Genomic DNA, 14,856 nt, shown 5'->3' on the forward strand with positions numbered 1-14,856 from the left:
AAACAAAACTATGCAGCCTTGGGTTTCTGCATCTACTTTCCACAGCGCAGTGCAGGTGGTAGCTTCTAAGCAAAAGTTGGGCCCCTACACTTTCTGTTTTACAAATTTAGCACTGTAAAATTGCCAGGGTGATTACTCCCACCATCTTTATGACTCTTGAGAACTATAAACCATGCATTGAGCTTCCATTGTCTCACCTTTTAATATGTGAAGAGATGTGCTACATGCAGCTGGTAAATGGAGGACATACAATTGATCCACCACTGCAGGTCCCAACATGTTACATACAAGAGCCGCTTCTTGCCATCTTACTATGACAGTCAGGTACAGGTTTACACAAAATAGTCTACCCCAGCACATTGCCCCCCATTTATCCCTCCAGTCTATGCCTCCTCAGGACCATAAACTTCAAACTAAATATCTTCTAATTGACAACCCAGTACAGTAATCAGCAAAGTGTACTATGTCGACGGCCACTGGAATTATGCAGCAGGGTAGCATAAAATCATGTGACAGGGGAGCACCAATTGCTTCGGCAGGGAAATGCAAATCATGCAGAATAATTAAGTACATTTATTGATAGTATTTGTTGGAAAGTGGATTATTGGTAGAGGCAGGCAAGTACCTACGTGTAGCAATAGGTCACTAACCCCCACTAGTTCCAGTTGGGTCTCATTTAATTGATCCCAGCTCAACCCTCGTTAGCTTGCAAATAAGCAGTTAGGCTTAACTTAGGAGATGTGTGTAAAGCATTTAAAAATCACAAAACAGTAAATAAGTAAAACACAGAACACAATAAAAACCCAACATCAATTTATAAACATAGATTATATTTGTATCTTTAAAATTACACTAAAACAACAACAATAAGCCAATAAAGGGAACCAGAAATATGACTTTTTAAAGAATAAATGTTTTTTGGCACTTAGAAACTAAAAGCGGCAATTTGGACAACTGGTTGCACTTGACCAGGGAAAAGTCAAAATTCAAGGCTGACCGCCATGGAGCCCTGCTCGGCTGCAGTGAGCGCGATGCCTCAGTCAAAGTTTTACCTTCTGACTTAGACTTTTTCTTGAACATTTTCTTTATTTTTTACAAAGTTGCAAGACAGGTCCCTTCTCCCTGGAGCCCTCTCCGGATACGCGTCGCAGGAGACCTTGGTGAAAAAATATACCTTCAGACTTAGACAATTTTTCACGACAGAAATCTTCGTCCGGGATGAACTTGAAATTGAAGCTGACCTTCCTGAAGCCCTCTTCAGACATGCTGCGCAGGAAGCCTTGGTCAACTTTTTATGTTCAGACTTAGAAACGTTTTTGGAGCTTATTCTCTCTTACATCAGACGACACTCCACAGAAAGACAATTTCAAGTCGACATCATCGGATTGACCTTTCACAAACCCCTGGTGAAATTCTGGAAGTCTGGGGCTCTGACTTTTTTCAGCAGGATGAACCTGGAAGTCAGGTTGGGTTGTGGACAACCTAAGCCGACTTGACTGACAAAGTTAGGTCGGTCCACTTATGGAGCTTTTTTCAAAAGTGCTCCAATCTTCTCCTGACTTCTGGATCTTCTCGGAGAAGATATTTGAAGGTCCTTTAGGAGTCCAAAGCTCACCCCAAGGTTCCATAAGCTCTGAGTAGCACCTTGGGGGTTAGAACTCCAACTCGCAGAATGCACCTGGTTCAATCCAAAAATAGCTACTGGTCACTGGTCAGTTTCTTCATGGCTTGATGCAGGGGACTCTGGTCAGCTATTTTCTACCTGTAGCAATCAGGGAGTCACTTCTTGAAGCAGTTTAAGAAAGGCAAAGTCTTTTTAGTTGTGAAGCCCAAGTGTGCAGCTGGTGCAGTCCTTCGGAGCGCAGTGTCCATGTGCAGGTCAGAGGTCCTACAGGGCAGTCCTTCTTCCTGTCTTGTTCCTTGTAGGGATCTGAGGTGGGGTGCAGCTCTGCCAGTTTTATCCTTGCTCCTGGGAGTGGAAAGCAGGGGGGAGCTCTGTCCAATTATGTGCAGCCCATGACCCTCTTGAGTGACTACTTTCTGGAAGGTGTGGCAAAAACCTATCCCAGAGAGCAACATTCTCCAAAAACTCAAAATGACAAAAATTCAATCTCAGAGTTATGTCTGGCTAAGCCCACCCACTGGTGTGACTATGTTCCCTCAACACACCCATTTCCAACCCTCTCCAGAACTAATCATGGGGCACCTAGCTGACTGGTTTTGAAGCCTCCTTTGAAGTACTGTTTGGCTGCTCTTCCCCATCCTGTTTCACCATGTGCTGAGGCAGTTCTCCTCCCCCAGGCACATCCTTTGTCCTCAGCCCAGGCCACTTCACACCTCATCAAGGCAGTCTGGCCAGGCGGCCAGAGGATGGCCAATTAGAGAAGGGCACTACAGGGCTGAAGTAGGCAAACAGGGCTGAAGTAGGCAACTTTCAGATAGAGTTCTAAAACTATTTCCCTGAGTTAGCTATATTTAATTCAACAAGGGAAAGTTATTGGATTTATCTTACCAATATGTTTGATACCAAACCTGAAATATTTAGCTCTTTTTGAGACTTTATTTATTACAAATAAAGTCTTCCCATATTAGCCTACAGAGCCCATTCACTACAATGGGGTAAAACAAATTTAGCTATTTTTCCCTCACCAGGGCTTATAAAACATCTTTTATAATGTCCCTGCTTGTAGTTACAGTGCACCCAACCCTAGGGACACTTAAGGTACACCTTAGGGGCTACTTATATGTAAATATAAGGTAGCCCAGGACTACTTTGGAAGTACTTTTAATTCCAAAGTCTAATTTGGGGTAAACTTTAACTTAAAAGCAGCCAGCAAGGCAGGCCTGTCTTTAAAATGACCCTTTGCACCACAGAAGGTGCACTACCTATGCTGGGGTCTCTAAACCTACATGTCCTACCATATACTAGGGACTTATAGATAGGTTGATAGCCAAATATAATTAGCCTAATTAGCATACTCACTTTAATCACAGCACAGGCACTGGGATTGGTTAGCATTACCCAGGGCACTATCAGAGTCTGAAAAATACCAGCATAAGTGAACAAGCATTTACAATGCATCGGGTCTCGCGTTTGCTCATGTTAGAGCTGATCGCGATGTAAACTCCTAACCCGACTTTTCACCTATCGGGCCAAAGTGCATTTATGTACATAACCCGAAAAAGTGAAATCAAGTATGTAAAGCGCTCGACTTCTGCCAAGCGAGATCGGGCTCGTAAATTAGAGAAAAAGAAGTCCACGAGCCCGATGGAAAACAGCGAGCCTCGCATGTTTTCTGTACTTGGTCGCTGCGCTGGAGGAGGGCTAGCCACCGGAAAAGGCATTACATATGCGTGCCTTGGACTAATGAAAGCAAGCAGATTTTATTAGGGAAGCCCACCAGCCAATAACAAACACTGACGTGAAGTTGACAGGGCTCCGAGCCCTTTTCTAAATGCAAACGCAGGTGTGAGCGCATGCAACGCAGGCTCGACCCTAAAAATGGGGGCAAAAAGTTGGGGGGCTTCTGCAATCAGCCACGTTTTCCCACAGTATTATTTTAAATGTTGCAAACTATGGGGGTAGGAGACAATAAGCCTGGTGCTTCAAACCTCCAGCATCAAAACCCACTGGTGCAGCATTAAACTTTACTATTTTGTCACTTCTACAACGTTTAGAAATGATAGTACTGTCTTATCAGTGAGTTCTTTCACTTCATTAGTAACAGTTTAACAATCAAATACAGAAATAATCTACTGAAAGATGACCAGTTAACATTTGAAAAGGACATTCCACGGCGCAGGAAAGCATTTTGCAAAGTTTATAGTAACTTTCAATCTCTTTGAGCTCGAACCAAAATCGTTTTTGTTCAAATCTGCAGTTTATGCAGCAGGGCAAGGATTATGTGGCAAATGCTGAAAATCCATAACTATGTGAAAAAAGCAGGGGCCGCAGAATCAAATAATTCCAGTGGCCCTGAATAAGACCATGTGAAATACTATGAAGGGCTCTGTAGAGCTGTTGAAAGCTGCCAGTTTACAGAAAACCATAAACGGAATACTTGTCTCTCATAATTCTTCATCTATCAGACTGCTGAACACTCTCCCTCAACATGATAAATGCACATGGTTGATCATCAAGCACGACGTGGAAACACTTCCCATATAGGATAAAAAAAAACATATTTTCAACAACACGCTCTATGCAGTGTAGCGTGATAAATAACCATGTATATAAGCACTTCCACCCACCACTTGGGGTAGTTAGGACTATGTAATACAACCTGTATGTAATGCAAGCCTTTGTGGATATTACTTCTCATGTCCTGTTTCTGCATGACAGGAGTTACTGTTCCACAGAGTAGTCACTCTCATCCATATCATGTAGGACTTGCACTTGTGTAAGATCTTCAGAGAGGGGTGAAAGATCTGCAGAGAGCTCCCTCGCACCTCTTGTGATTATATACATTTGTCTGTACACGCGTTTCTCTTGTTAACCTTACCCCTGTGAGATAATGAGTTTGTGTCTCTTGTTTATACTCGCCCAGTCCTTCTTCCACTTATGGCTGAGTCACTGAACTCTGTGTCATGTCTTCGGACTAGCGGGCATGCCAAGTAAGTAGAAGAAAGAAACTCATTGGTATGGTTCCATATAATTGTCTGTTTGGAAGCCATTTACCGTTCACGTGCCATGGTAAACATTGGTCTATCACCATACACCGTTTTCTCACACTCGACGATAAGCCATGCGCCAGATGTTCAGTTCCCTAAGCCTTCTGATAATCTCTCACTATCAATGATTGTCTTTCAATTTCATAAATATGTTAATACCGGTGTAGGAGATCCATGCAAATAATTTAGACACCTAGGATGGTCTATAAAATGATCATTGCCTTGCTTGTCAATAAAAAGGAAAATTGGTAAGCATTAGGGAAATGCAAATGTTTACTGCTTTGTATTATAGAGTTTAAATGGTGCTTACTGCCTCTACGCGGGATGTAGAAACATTACAGGATAATATGCAATAAAATATAAAAACAGCAAAACTCAACAATTCTCATTTAACCATTGACTAAAACACAGGCTGTAGCGGCAGAAGCATGACGTCAGCCGCACAAGCTGCATAACGCTTTGATTGTACACAGGAATTGAGACTGAAAAACACAGCATGGCTGCAAGGTGCGCCAATTATAGGTGTCCAATGCCACCTAAAAAAGCAGGCCTTGCTTTTGAAAAAAACAAAGGGCTTATAAATTCCCAAAACGCTCGAACTTTTATTCCACAGTGGTTCATAATTCATACTAGCCATGCTCGCTGGTTGGTCCACAACCTGACTCCTATTGACTGCAGGAAATCAAAAAACATCAGAGATAATTAACATACCATACTATGCTGCATAGCATACTGTACCTTACTGTACCACATGCAGGGCCGGCTTTAGAGCGGTGCTACTTGTGCTGCTGCACTGGGCGCTGACCCTGGAAGTGAGGCACTGGCCTGAGAAGGGGGCGCCGTGTCGAACAACAACTTTCGATTTTATAACACCTGCTGCGGAGTTCACTGTGCCTCCAACTTTCAGGCAGCACTGAAAATGTATAGATAACTCTATCGATTAATGTTCCCGCTAGAGAGAGATGGAAAGTTTTGTCTAGTGGCAGTTTTGAATCGCTATAAAGTAGCTCAAAGAGGGAATATGCCTGCTGTAGAGAACAGAATCTATATTTTATCAACAGCTGAGTGGATTTGGTAATCCAGCATTTAGGTATGCTTTAGGAAACAAAACAACCCTGCATGTATATGAAAGAGGGGCCATAGAGAATTGAGAGGCACTTTTTCCAGTTGGTACGGAGGGAATGCCTACAGGAGGTTATCGGGGGGGGGGAGGGTCAAAAACTATTGTTGCACAGGGCGCTACCTGCGCTAAAGCCGGCCCGGACCATATGCGACTCAGGGTTTGGCAATGAGGAGTGCATAGGCACTACGATGCCATACTAAGGCCCATATTTACACTTTTTGACGCTGAACGCCGTTCAGTGTCAAAAAGTTTACTGCCAGCTAGTGCCATACCAAGATGCCAGCCGGGCATCATATTTATGGTATGATGCTAGCCGAAAGTATGGCCCATCTAGCGTCATAGAAAGGGACGCTAGCTCGGTGAGGGAGGCGTAGCGGGGACAGGGGGTTTGGCGTCAGAGGATGACGCAAGTACAGGCAGAGGCAAAAAAAAATGCCTCTGCCCAGACTAGCATCATTTTCTGACGTTAGAACCCCCTGGACATGACTCCTGCATCAGTTAAGACAGGAGTCACGCCCCCAGCCCAATGGCCATGCCCAGGGGACTTATGTCCCCTGGGCATGGCCATTGGGCCCAGTGCCATGTAGGGGGTGGGCCGAGTTAGGCCCCCTTATGGCACTACAAAAAATAAAATGAAATACTTACCCATAACTACCTCTACTTACCTGGGATGGGGTCCCCTCATCCGTAGGTGTCTTCCTTGTGTGGGTGGAGGTGAGTGAGGGTGTCCCTGGGGCCAGGGAAGGGCACCTGTGGGCTCTTTTCATGGTCTCTGATCATGGAAAAAGGCCCACAGGTCCCCTAACACCTGCCCTGACCCAGGTGTTAAATAATGGCGCTAAGCTTAAGACCCCCAACCCCCCCATGCTAGATTTTAGCAAGGGGATAAATATGGCACTAAGGCCATAATTGTTGTTTTCTGCAGGGGAACGCCTACCTTGCATCTCATTGATACAAGGTAGGTTTCCTCGTCCAGAAAATAATGTTAATTTCATAACTTTGGCGCTAGACGTCTCTAGCACCAAAGTATAAATATGAAGTTAGGTTTGCGCTGAATTAGCGCAAAAAAATTACGCTAATTCAGCTCAAACCGAGTATAAATATGCCCCTCAAAGTGGAGTAACATCCGCTACACAAATGCCAAACAACAGTAGCAATTTGTGTAATTATATTTTGTCAAATTTCTAAGCCAACACGAATAGCATACTGAATTCTGCCTCATGAAAGCAACTATGGTCTTAGCTTTAAATTTGCGCAGCAGGTGCAGTGGCACACGGGCCTAAGAAGTGCCTGAGCACCTCCCCCCACCACAGACATATTTTTCGCTGTTTTTTCAACCCAACTAGGGGTCAGGGGCGGTGTTCCTTGTTTGCAATAGGGTGCGTACCCTTTTTTTATCGCTCGATCTTTAAATGCGGCAAACTGCGTGATGGTCGCAAATAGCCTATAGAAATCGGCCGTTCTTCAGTCATTTCAGCACTGCTTCACATAATCATTTCCAGTTAACTGAATCCTCGTCTATCTTAGCTTGAGGGCTACTGCCAGCGTGAGTTATTTTTCTTTCTACGCCTTACCTGTGAAGCAGTAGGGCACAAGCAGAAGTAGAACCCCTGCCACCTTCATCGTCTCAGTGTTGTTTTTTTGTGTGCTGCGATGACTGAAATCGTGTGACTGATAAAAAGGAAGGTCCTGGGAGCTGCCCCTATATATGATTTTCTGAGACACGCCAGGTTCACCTACTCACGGTTACTTTGTTATCCATTAACTAAGCAGTTTAGAACGACTTTGAACTCGTGATAAAAAGAGGGAAATGTTTATTCTTGCAAATGCCTGTCAGACTCCGTGAAATATCTGTCAGCCACTACTTTAATTAATCTGAAGGACACGGTCTGATATTCACAGAACAAATGTCCGCGTGACACACTTCATGAGAAACAACGAGTCCATGTCTCTAAATTATATGTTTTTAAATCAGCAAAGAAAATCAGGACTCATCTATTCTATAAGTTTAATGTCTATGTATTTTTTCTTATTTTTATCCACGACTGCAGCAAGACTTTACACGTATTGTAGCACCATTTGTTTCCTATTGTAACGTCATTATAAATAATCAGGGAGCTGCACATCTGCCGGATGTGAGTGTCGGGCAGCAAATGTCATGCATATTGATTACATTATTGTGTCTGTAGGAATATTCCTTTCTCTTTTTCCCCTGGGTCGCAAACCTGGTAAAACTCGCCTTACGCAACACTCAGGGAAATACACCACTCAACACGTTGCCATATAATCACTTCTTATTACTAATTTCGTCACACTATTTCTTCGTCATGACTCTTTATTCCACGAGGTCGAATTACTCTTTGATCTCCTTTTTTTAGTCAACTTGGGGAGCAGGTCTGTTAAAGTGAAGGTATTGAGAAATGCTTTGTATTTAGGTGAAGGGATAGGCGACACTTTTTCAATCCTGTCCTCTGTATTTCTCCTCAAAGCAAATGATATCTACTTCTAAGTTTCAAAGACTGTATGCAAACAGTTCGGCGTGCCACTGAAAGCTCGAGCCAGGCCTGAGTCTGAAGTCTGGCTCTGTATCAGCTCGAGGTCCTGTTGGAACCTCTAACCCATAACCAGCTGAGCTTTTATGTGGTTCCTGTTTCCTCATCCCTTGGGTGTAGTACTAGGGCCAGCGTCATAAACTTTCGTTCTGAAGAACCAGGTTCGAATCTCCACGTTGGCTGAAAATCTTGTGATTCTAGGCGAATGCCTATAAACAATATGCAGTAGAAAAGCCATTAGGTCTTGCCTATACAAGAGCTATTTGGTATGGCAATGGGTTTTGCTCTGTAGTACACGTGTGACTGCTGCCCAGCATGGCTAAAAGTTAGTGGTGTGCCAGAGCAGAGTCGGGGTGGAGTGTTGCAGAGTGGATTTCTTGGAGTGTCGTAGAGTGGAGTGGGGGAGTAGAGTGTCAAAGAATTGAGCAGAGGGGAATAGAGTTCAGTGGAAGAAATTGTTGTAGACTGGAACGGGGGAGTTGGTTGGAGTGGATTGAGGTAGTGGGGTGTATTGGATTGGAGTAGAGTGGGGTCAAATGGATTAGGTAGAGTGGAGTGGATTGGAGAGGGGTGGGGTGGATTGAAATGGGTTGAGGTGGATTGGATTGGATTGGGGTGGATTTGAGTGGGATGGATTCGATTGGATTAGGGTGAGTGTCTTCGATTGGAGTGATAGGGCAGGAGTGGGTTAAATTAGATTAGAGTGGGGTGGATTGGATTGGAGTGGGCTGGAGGGGGTGGATTGGATTAGAGTGGGGTGAATTAGATTGAAGTGGGGTTAATTGAACTGGAGTGAGGTGGACTGGATGGATTGGATTGGACTGGGTGGACTGAACTGGGATGGGGTGGGTTGGGGTTCATGAGAATGGGATAGAGTGGGGTGGACTGGAGTAGAGAGTGGTGGATTGGAGTAAATTGGGTGGATTAGAGTGGGGTGGGGTGGATTAGAATGGAGTCGGATGAATTGAAATGATGTAGTATGGGGTGGATTGGACTGGGGTGTGGTGGGCTGCAGAAGGGTGGATGGGATTGCAGTGAGGTGGATTGGATTGGAGTGGGGTGTGTTGGGTTGGATTGGGGTGGATTGGAATGGGGTGAATTGGAGCAGGGTGAATTGGAGTGGCATGGATTGGAGTGGGATGTATTGCCTTGTGGTGGGGTGGCGTGGATTGATTGGATTTGAGTAGGGTGCACTGAACTGGGATGGGGTGGGGTTGATTTGACTGGGGTGGATTGGAGAGGGATGGATTGGAATGGGGTAGTCTGGATGGATTGGAGTGGAGTGCATTGGGCTGAACCAGGGTGGGGTGGATTGAACTGGTGTAGATTGGGTTGGATTGGAGTAGAGCAGGGTGGACTGGAGGGGGTGGGTTGGATTGGTGCAAATTTGATTGGATTAGAGTGGGGCATTGGATTAAGGTGGAGTGGATTGGATTGGAGTGGGGTGGATTATATTGGTCTGGAGTAGATTAATTGCAGAGGGGTGGCCTGGACTGGAGTGGGGTAGATTAAGGTGGTTTGGAGTGAGGTGGATTGGACTGGAGTAGTGTGGTTTATTTTGGACTGGGCAGGAGTGGAGCACATTAAAGTGGATTGTTCTGGAGTGAGATGGAGTGGGGTGGTGTTGGTGGATTAGATTGAAGTGAGGTGTGTTGGAGTGGGTGGATTGCTTGGATTGGTTTGGAGTGGTGTGGGTTGTTTTGTGGTAAGGTGGGTTGGAATGGAGTGGTTTGGCTTGGAGTTGGGTGGATCAGGCTGGAGTAGGGCTGACTGGACTGGAGTGGAGTGGGTTGGGGGGCATTATTGGATTTGGGTGAGGTGTATTGGTTAGGATTGGGGTAGACTGGACTGGGCTGGATTTTGGTGGGTGGACCTGACTGTAGTGAGGTGGATTGTGGTGGATTGGAGTGGGGTATATTGGGATGAATGTGGTGGATTGGACCTGTGAATACCAGAATGTTCCCATTGTTTATTATTCAGTTTTTGGGACAAATCTATAATTTTCCACCTGCTCAAAGCAAGCTGGAAATGTCAGTTGGAGGGAAGTTGGAGTGCAGTACAGTCAGGAAACAACCTTTACAATGTTGTCAATACTACACAATGCCTTTACTATGCATCAATTACCATGTAATGCCTTTACCTTACCAAGCATGTCTTTACAACAAATTTGTAAGTATCCCATTCGCTGCCAGGCCCTCATAACTTTTTGTTCACATAAGCTACCCACGCCAAATTTGCGTCCTTTTTTTCCAACATCCTAGGGATTCTATAAGTACCCAGACTTTGTGGGTTCCCCAGAAGGAGGCCAAGAAATTAGCCAAAATAAAGTGAAAATTTCGTTTTTTTCAAAAAAATGGGAAAAAGGGGCTGCAGAAGAAGGCTTGTGGTTTTTCCCCTGAAAATGGCATCAACAAAAGGTTTGCAGTGCTAAAATCACCAGCTTCCCAGCTTTCAGAAACAGGCAGACTTGAATCAGAAAACCCAATTTTTCAACACAATTTTGGCATTTTACTGGGACATACCCCATTTTTACGATTTTTTGTGCTTTCATCCTCCTTCCAGTTAGTGACCACAATCAGTGAGAAACCAATGCTGGATCCCAGAAAGCTAAACATTTTTGAAAGGTAGACAACATTCTGAATTCAGCAAGGGGTCATTTGTGTACATCCTACAAGTGTTTCCTACAGAAAGTAACAGCTGAAATAAAAAAATATTGAAATTGAGGTGAAAGAATCAGCCATTTTTCTCCACGTTTTACTCTGTAACTTTTTCCTGCGATGTCAGATTTTTTAAAGCAATATACCGTTACGTCAGCTGGACTCTTCTGGTTGCGGGGATATATAGGGCTTATAGGTTCATCAAGAACTCTAGGTACCCAGAGCCAATAAATGAGCTGCACCTTGCAATGGGTTTTTATTCTATACCGGGTATACAGCAATTCATTTGCTGAAATATAAAAAGTGAAAAATAGGTATCAAGAAAACCTTTGTATTTCCATAATGGCCACAAGATAAGGTGTTGAGAAGCAGTGGTTATTTGCACATCTCTGAATTCTGGGGTGCCCATACTAGCATGTGAATTACAGGTCATTTCTCAAATAGACGTCTTTTTTACACACTACCTTACATTTGGAAGGAAAAAATGTAGAGAAAGACAAGGGGTGATAACATTTGTTTTGCTATTCTGTGTTCCCCCAAGTCTCCCGATAAAAATGGTACCTCACTTGTGGTGTGGGTAGGCCTAACGCCCACGAAGGAAATGACTCAAAACACAACGTGGACACATAATATTTTTTCACAGAAAACAGAGGTGTTTTTTGCAAAGTGCCTACCTGTGGATTACCTAGGGAAACCTAGCAAACCAGCGCATTTTTGGAAAACTACACACCTAGGGGAATCCAAGATGGGGTAACTTTGGCTAAAAAAACAAGTTTTCCTCATATTTCGGTGACAGAAAGTTCTGGAATCTGAGAGGAGCCACAAATTTCCTTCCACCCAGCGTTCCCCCAAATCACCTGATAAAAATGATACCTCACTTGTGTGGGTAGGCCTAGTGCCCAGGAAAGGAAATGGCTCAAAACACAACGTGGACACATCACATTTTTTCACAGAAAACAGAGGTGTTTTTTGCAAAGTGCCTACCTGTGGATTTTGGCCTCTAGCTCAGCCGGCACCTAGGGAAATCTAGCAAACCAGCACATTTCTGAAGACTATACACCTAGGGGAATCCAAGATGGGGTGAATTGTGGGGCTCTGACCAGGTTCTGTTACCCAGAATCCTTTGCAAACCTCAAAATTTGGCTAAAAAAACACATTTTCCTCACATTTTGGTGAAAGAAAGTTCTGGAATCTGAGAGGAGCCACAAATTTCTTTCCACTCAGCGTTCCCCTAAGTCTCTCGATAAAAATGATACCTCACTTGTGTGGGTAGGCCTTGCGCCCGAGACAGGAAATGCCCCAAAACACAACATAGGCACATCCCATTTCTTCACAGAAAACAGAGTTGTTTTTTGCAAAGTGCCTACCTGTAGATTTTGGCCTCTAGCTCAGCCGGCACCTAGGGAAACCTACCAAACCTGTGCATTTTTTAAAACTAGACACCTAGGGGAATCCAAGATGGGGTGACTTGTGGGGCTCTGACCAGGTTCTGTTACCCAGAATCCTTTGCAAACCTCCAAATTTGGCTAAAGAAACACATTTTCCTCACATTTCGGTTACAGAAAGTTCTGGAATCTGAGAGGAGCCACTAATTTCCTTCCACCCAGCGTTCCCGCAAGACTCCAGATAAAAATGATACCTCACTTGTGTGGGTAGGCCTAGCGCCCGCGACAGGAAATGCCCCAAAACACAACATGGGCACATCCCATTTTTTCAAAGAAAACAGAGGTGTTTTTTGCAAAGTGTCTACCTGTAGATTTTGACCTCTAGCTCAGCCGGCACCTAGGGTAACCTACCAAACCTGTGAATTTCTTAAAACTAGAGACCTAGGGGAATCCAAGATGGGGTGACTTGTGGGGCTCTGACCAGGTTCTGTTACCAAGAATCCTTTGCAAACCTCAAAATTTGGCTAAAAAAAACAAATTTTCCTCACATTTCGGTGACAGAAAGTTCTGGAATCTGAGAGGAGCCACAAATTTCCTTCCACCCAGCCTTCCCGCAAGATTCCCGATAAAAATGATACCTCACTTGTGTGGGTAGGCCTAGCGCCCGCGACAGGAAATGCCCCAAAACACAACATAGACACATCCCATTTCTTCACAGAAAACAGAGTTGTTTTTTGCAAAGTGTCTACCTGTAGATTTTGACCTCTAGCTCAGCCGGCACCTAGGGTAACCTACCAAACCTGTGCATTTTTGAAAACTAGAGACCTAGGGGAATCCAAGATGGGGTGACTTGTGGGGCTCTGACCAGGTTCTGTTACCCAGAATCCTTTGCAAACCTCGAACGTTGGCTAAAAAAACACATTTTCCTCACATTTCGGTGACAGAAAGTTCTGGAATCTGAGAGGAGCCACAAATTTCCTTCCACCCAGCCTTCCCGCAAGACTCCCGATAAAAATGATACCTCACTTGTGTGGGTAGGCCTAGCGCCCGCGACAGGAACTGCCCCAAAACACAACGTGGACACATCCCATTTTTTCACAGAAAACAGAGGTGATTTTTGCAAAGTGCCTACCTGTAGATTTTGACCTCTAGCTCACCCGGCACCTAGGGTGACCTACCAAACCTGTGCATTTTTGAAAACTAGAGACCTAGGGGAATCCAAGATGGGGTGACTTGTGGGGCTCTGAACAGGTTCTGTTCCCCAGAATCCTTTGCAAACCTCAAAAGTTGGCTAAAAAAACAATTTTTCCTCACATTTCGGTGACAGAAAGTTCTGGAATCTGAGAGGAGCCACAAATTTCCTTCCACCCAGCCTTCCCGCAAGATTCCCGATAAAAATGATACCTCACTTGTGTGGGTAGGCCTAGCGCCCGCGACAGGAAATGCCCCAAAACACAACATAGACACATCCCATTTCTTCACAGAAAACAGAGTTGTTTTTTGCAAAGTGTCTACCTGTAGATTTTGACCTCTAGCTCAGCCGGCACCTAGGGTAACCTACCAAACCTGTGCATTTTTGAAAACTAGAGACCTAGGGGAATCCAAGATGGGGTGACTTGTGGGGCTCTGACCAGGTTCTGTTACCCAGAATCCTTTGCAAACCTCGAACGTTGGCTAAAAAAACACATTTTCCTCACATTTCGGTGACAGAAAGTTCTGGAATCTGAGAGGAGCCACAAATTTCCTTCCACCCAGCCTTCCCGCAAGACTCCCGATAAAAATGATACCTCACTTGTGTGGGTAGGCCTAGCGCCCGCGACAGGAACTGCCCCAAAACACAACGTGGACACATCCCATTTTTTCACAGAAAACAGAGGTGATTTTTGCAAAGTGCCTACCTGTAGATTTTGACCTCTAGCTCACCCGGCACCTAGGGTGACCTACCAAACCTGTGCATTTTTGAAAACTAGAGACCTAGGGGAATCCAAGATGGGGTGACTTGTGGGGCTCTGAACAGGTTCTGTTCCCCAGAATCCTTTGCAAACCTCAAAAGTTGGCTAAAAAAACAATTTTTCCTCATATTTCGGTGACAGAAAGTTCTGGAATCTGAGAGGAGGCACAGATTTCCTTCCACCCAGCGTTCCCCCAAATCACCCAATAAAAATGATACCTCACTTGTGTGGGTAGGCCTAGCGCCCGCGACAGGAAATGCCCCAAAACACAACGTAGACACATCCCATTTTTTCACAGAAAACAGAGGTGTTTTTTGCAAAGTGCCTACCTGTAGAGTTTGACCTCTAGCTCAGCCGGCACCTAGGGTAACCTGCCAAACCTGTGCATTTTTGGAAACTAGAGACCTAGGGGAATCCAAGATGGGGTGACTTGTGGGGCTCTGACCAGGTTCTGTTACCAAGAATCCTTTGCAAACCTCAAAAGGAGGCTAAAAAAACAAATTTTCCTCACATTTC

General features: G+C 44.6%; 1 protein-coding gene across 1 annotated transcript in view; it reads right to left on the reverse strand.

Moving 5' to 3' along the window:
• LOC138247288 (serine protease inhibitor Kazal-type 1-like) overlaps positions 1–7,507 on the reverse strand; it is a 146,428-nt gene extending 138,921 nt beyond the window's left edge. Inside the window, exon 1 of the mRNA XM_069202002.1 lies at positions 7,369–7,507. Coding sequence (XP_069058103.1) covers positions 7,369–7,417 — 49 coding nt within the window. The 5' untranslated portion in view covers positions 7,418–7,507. The remainder of the gene's footprint in view (positions 1–7,368) is intronic.
• Positions 7,508–14,856: the final 7,349 nt, after the last annotated feature.

This window comes from Pleurodeles waltl, chromosome 7, assembly GCF_031143425.1.
Source record: "Pleurodeles waltl isolate 20211129_DDA chromosome 7, aPleWal1.hap1.20221129, whole genome shotgun sequence".
NCBI classification, from domain to species: Eukaryota; Metazoa; Chordata; class Amphibia; order Caudata; family Salamandridae; genus Pleurodeles; species Pleurodeles waltl.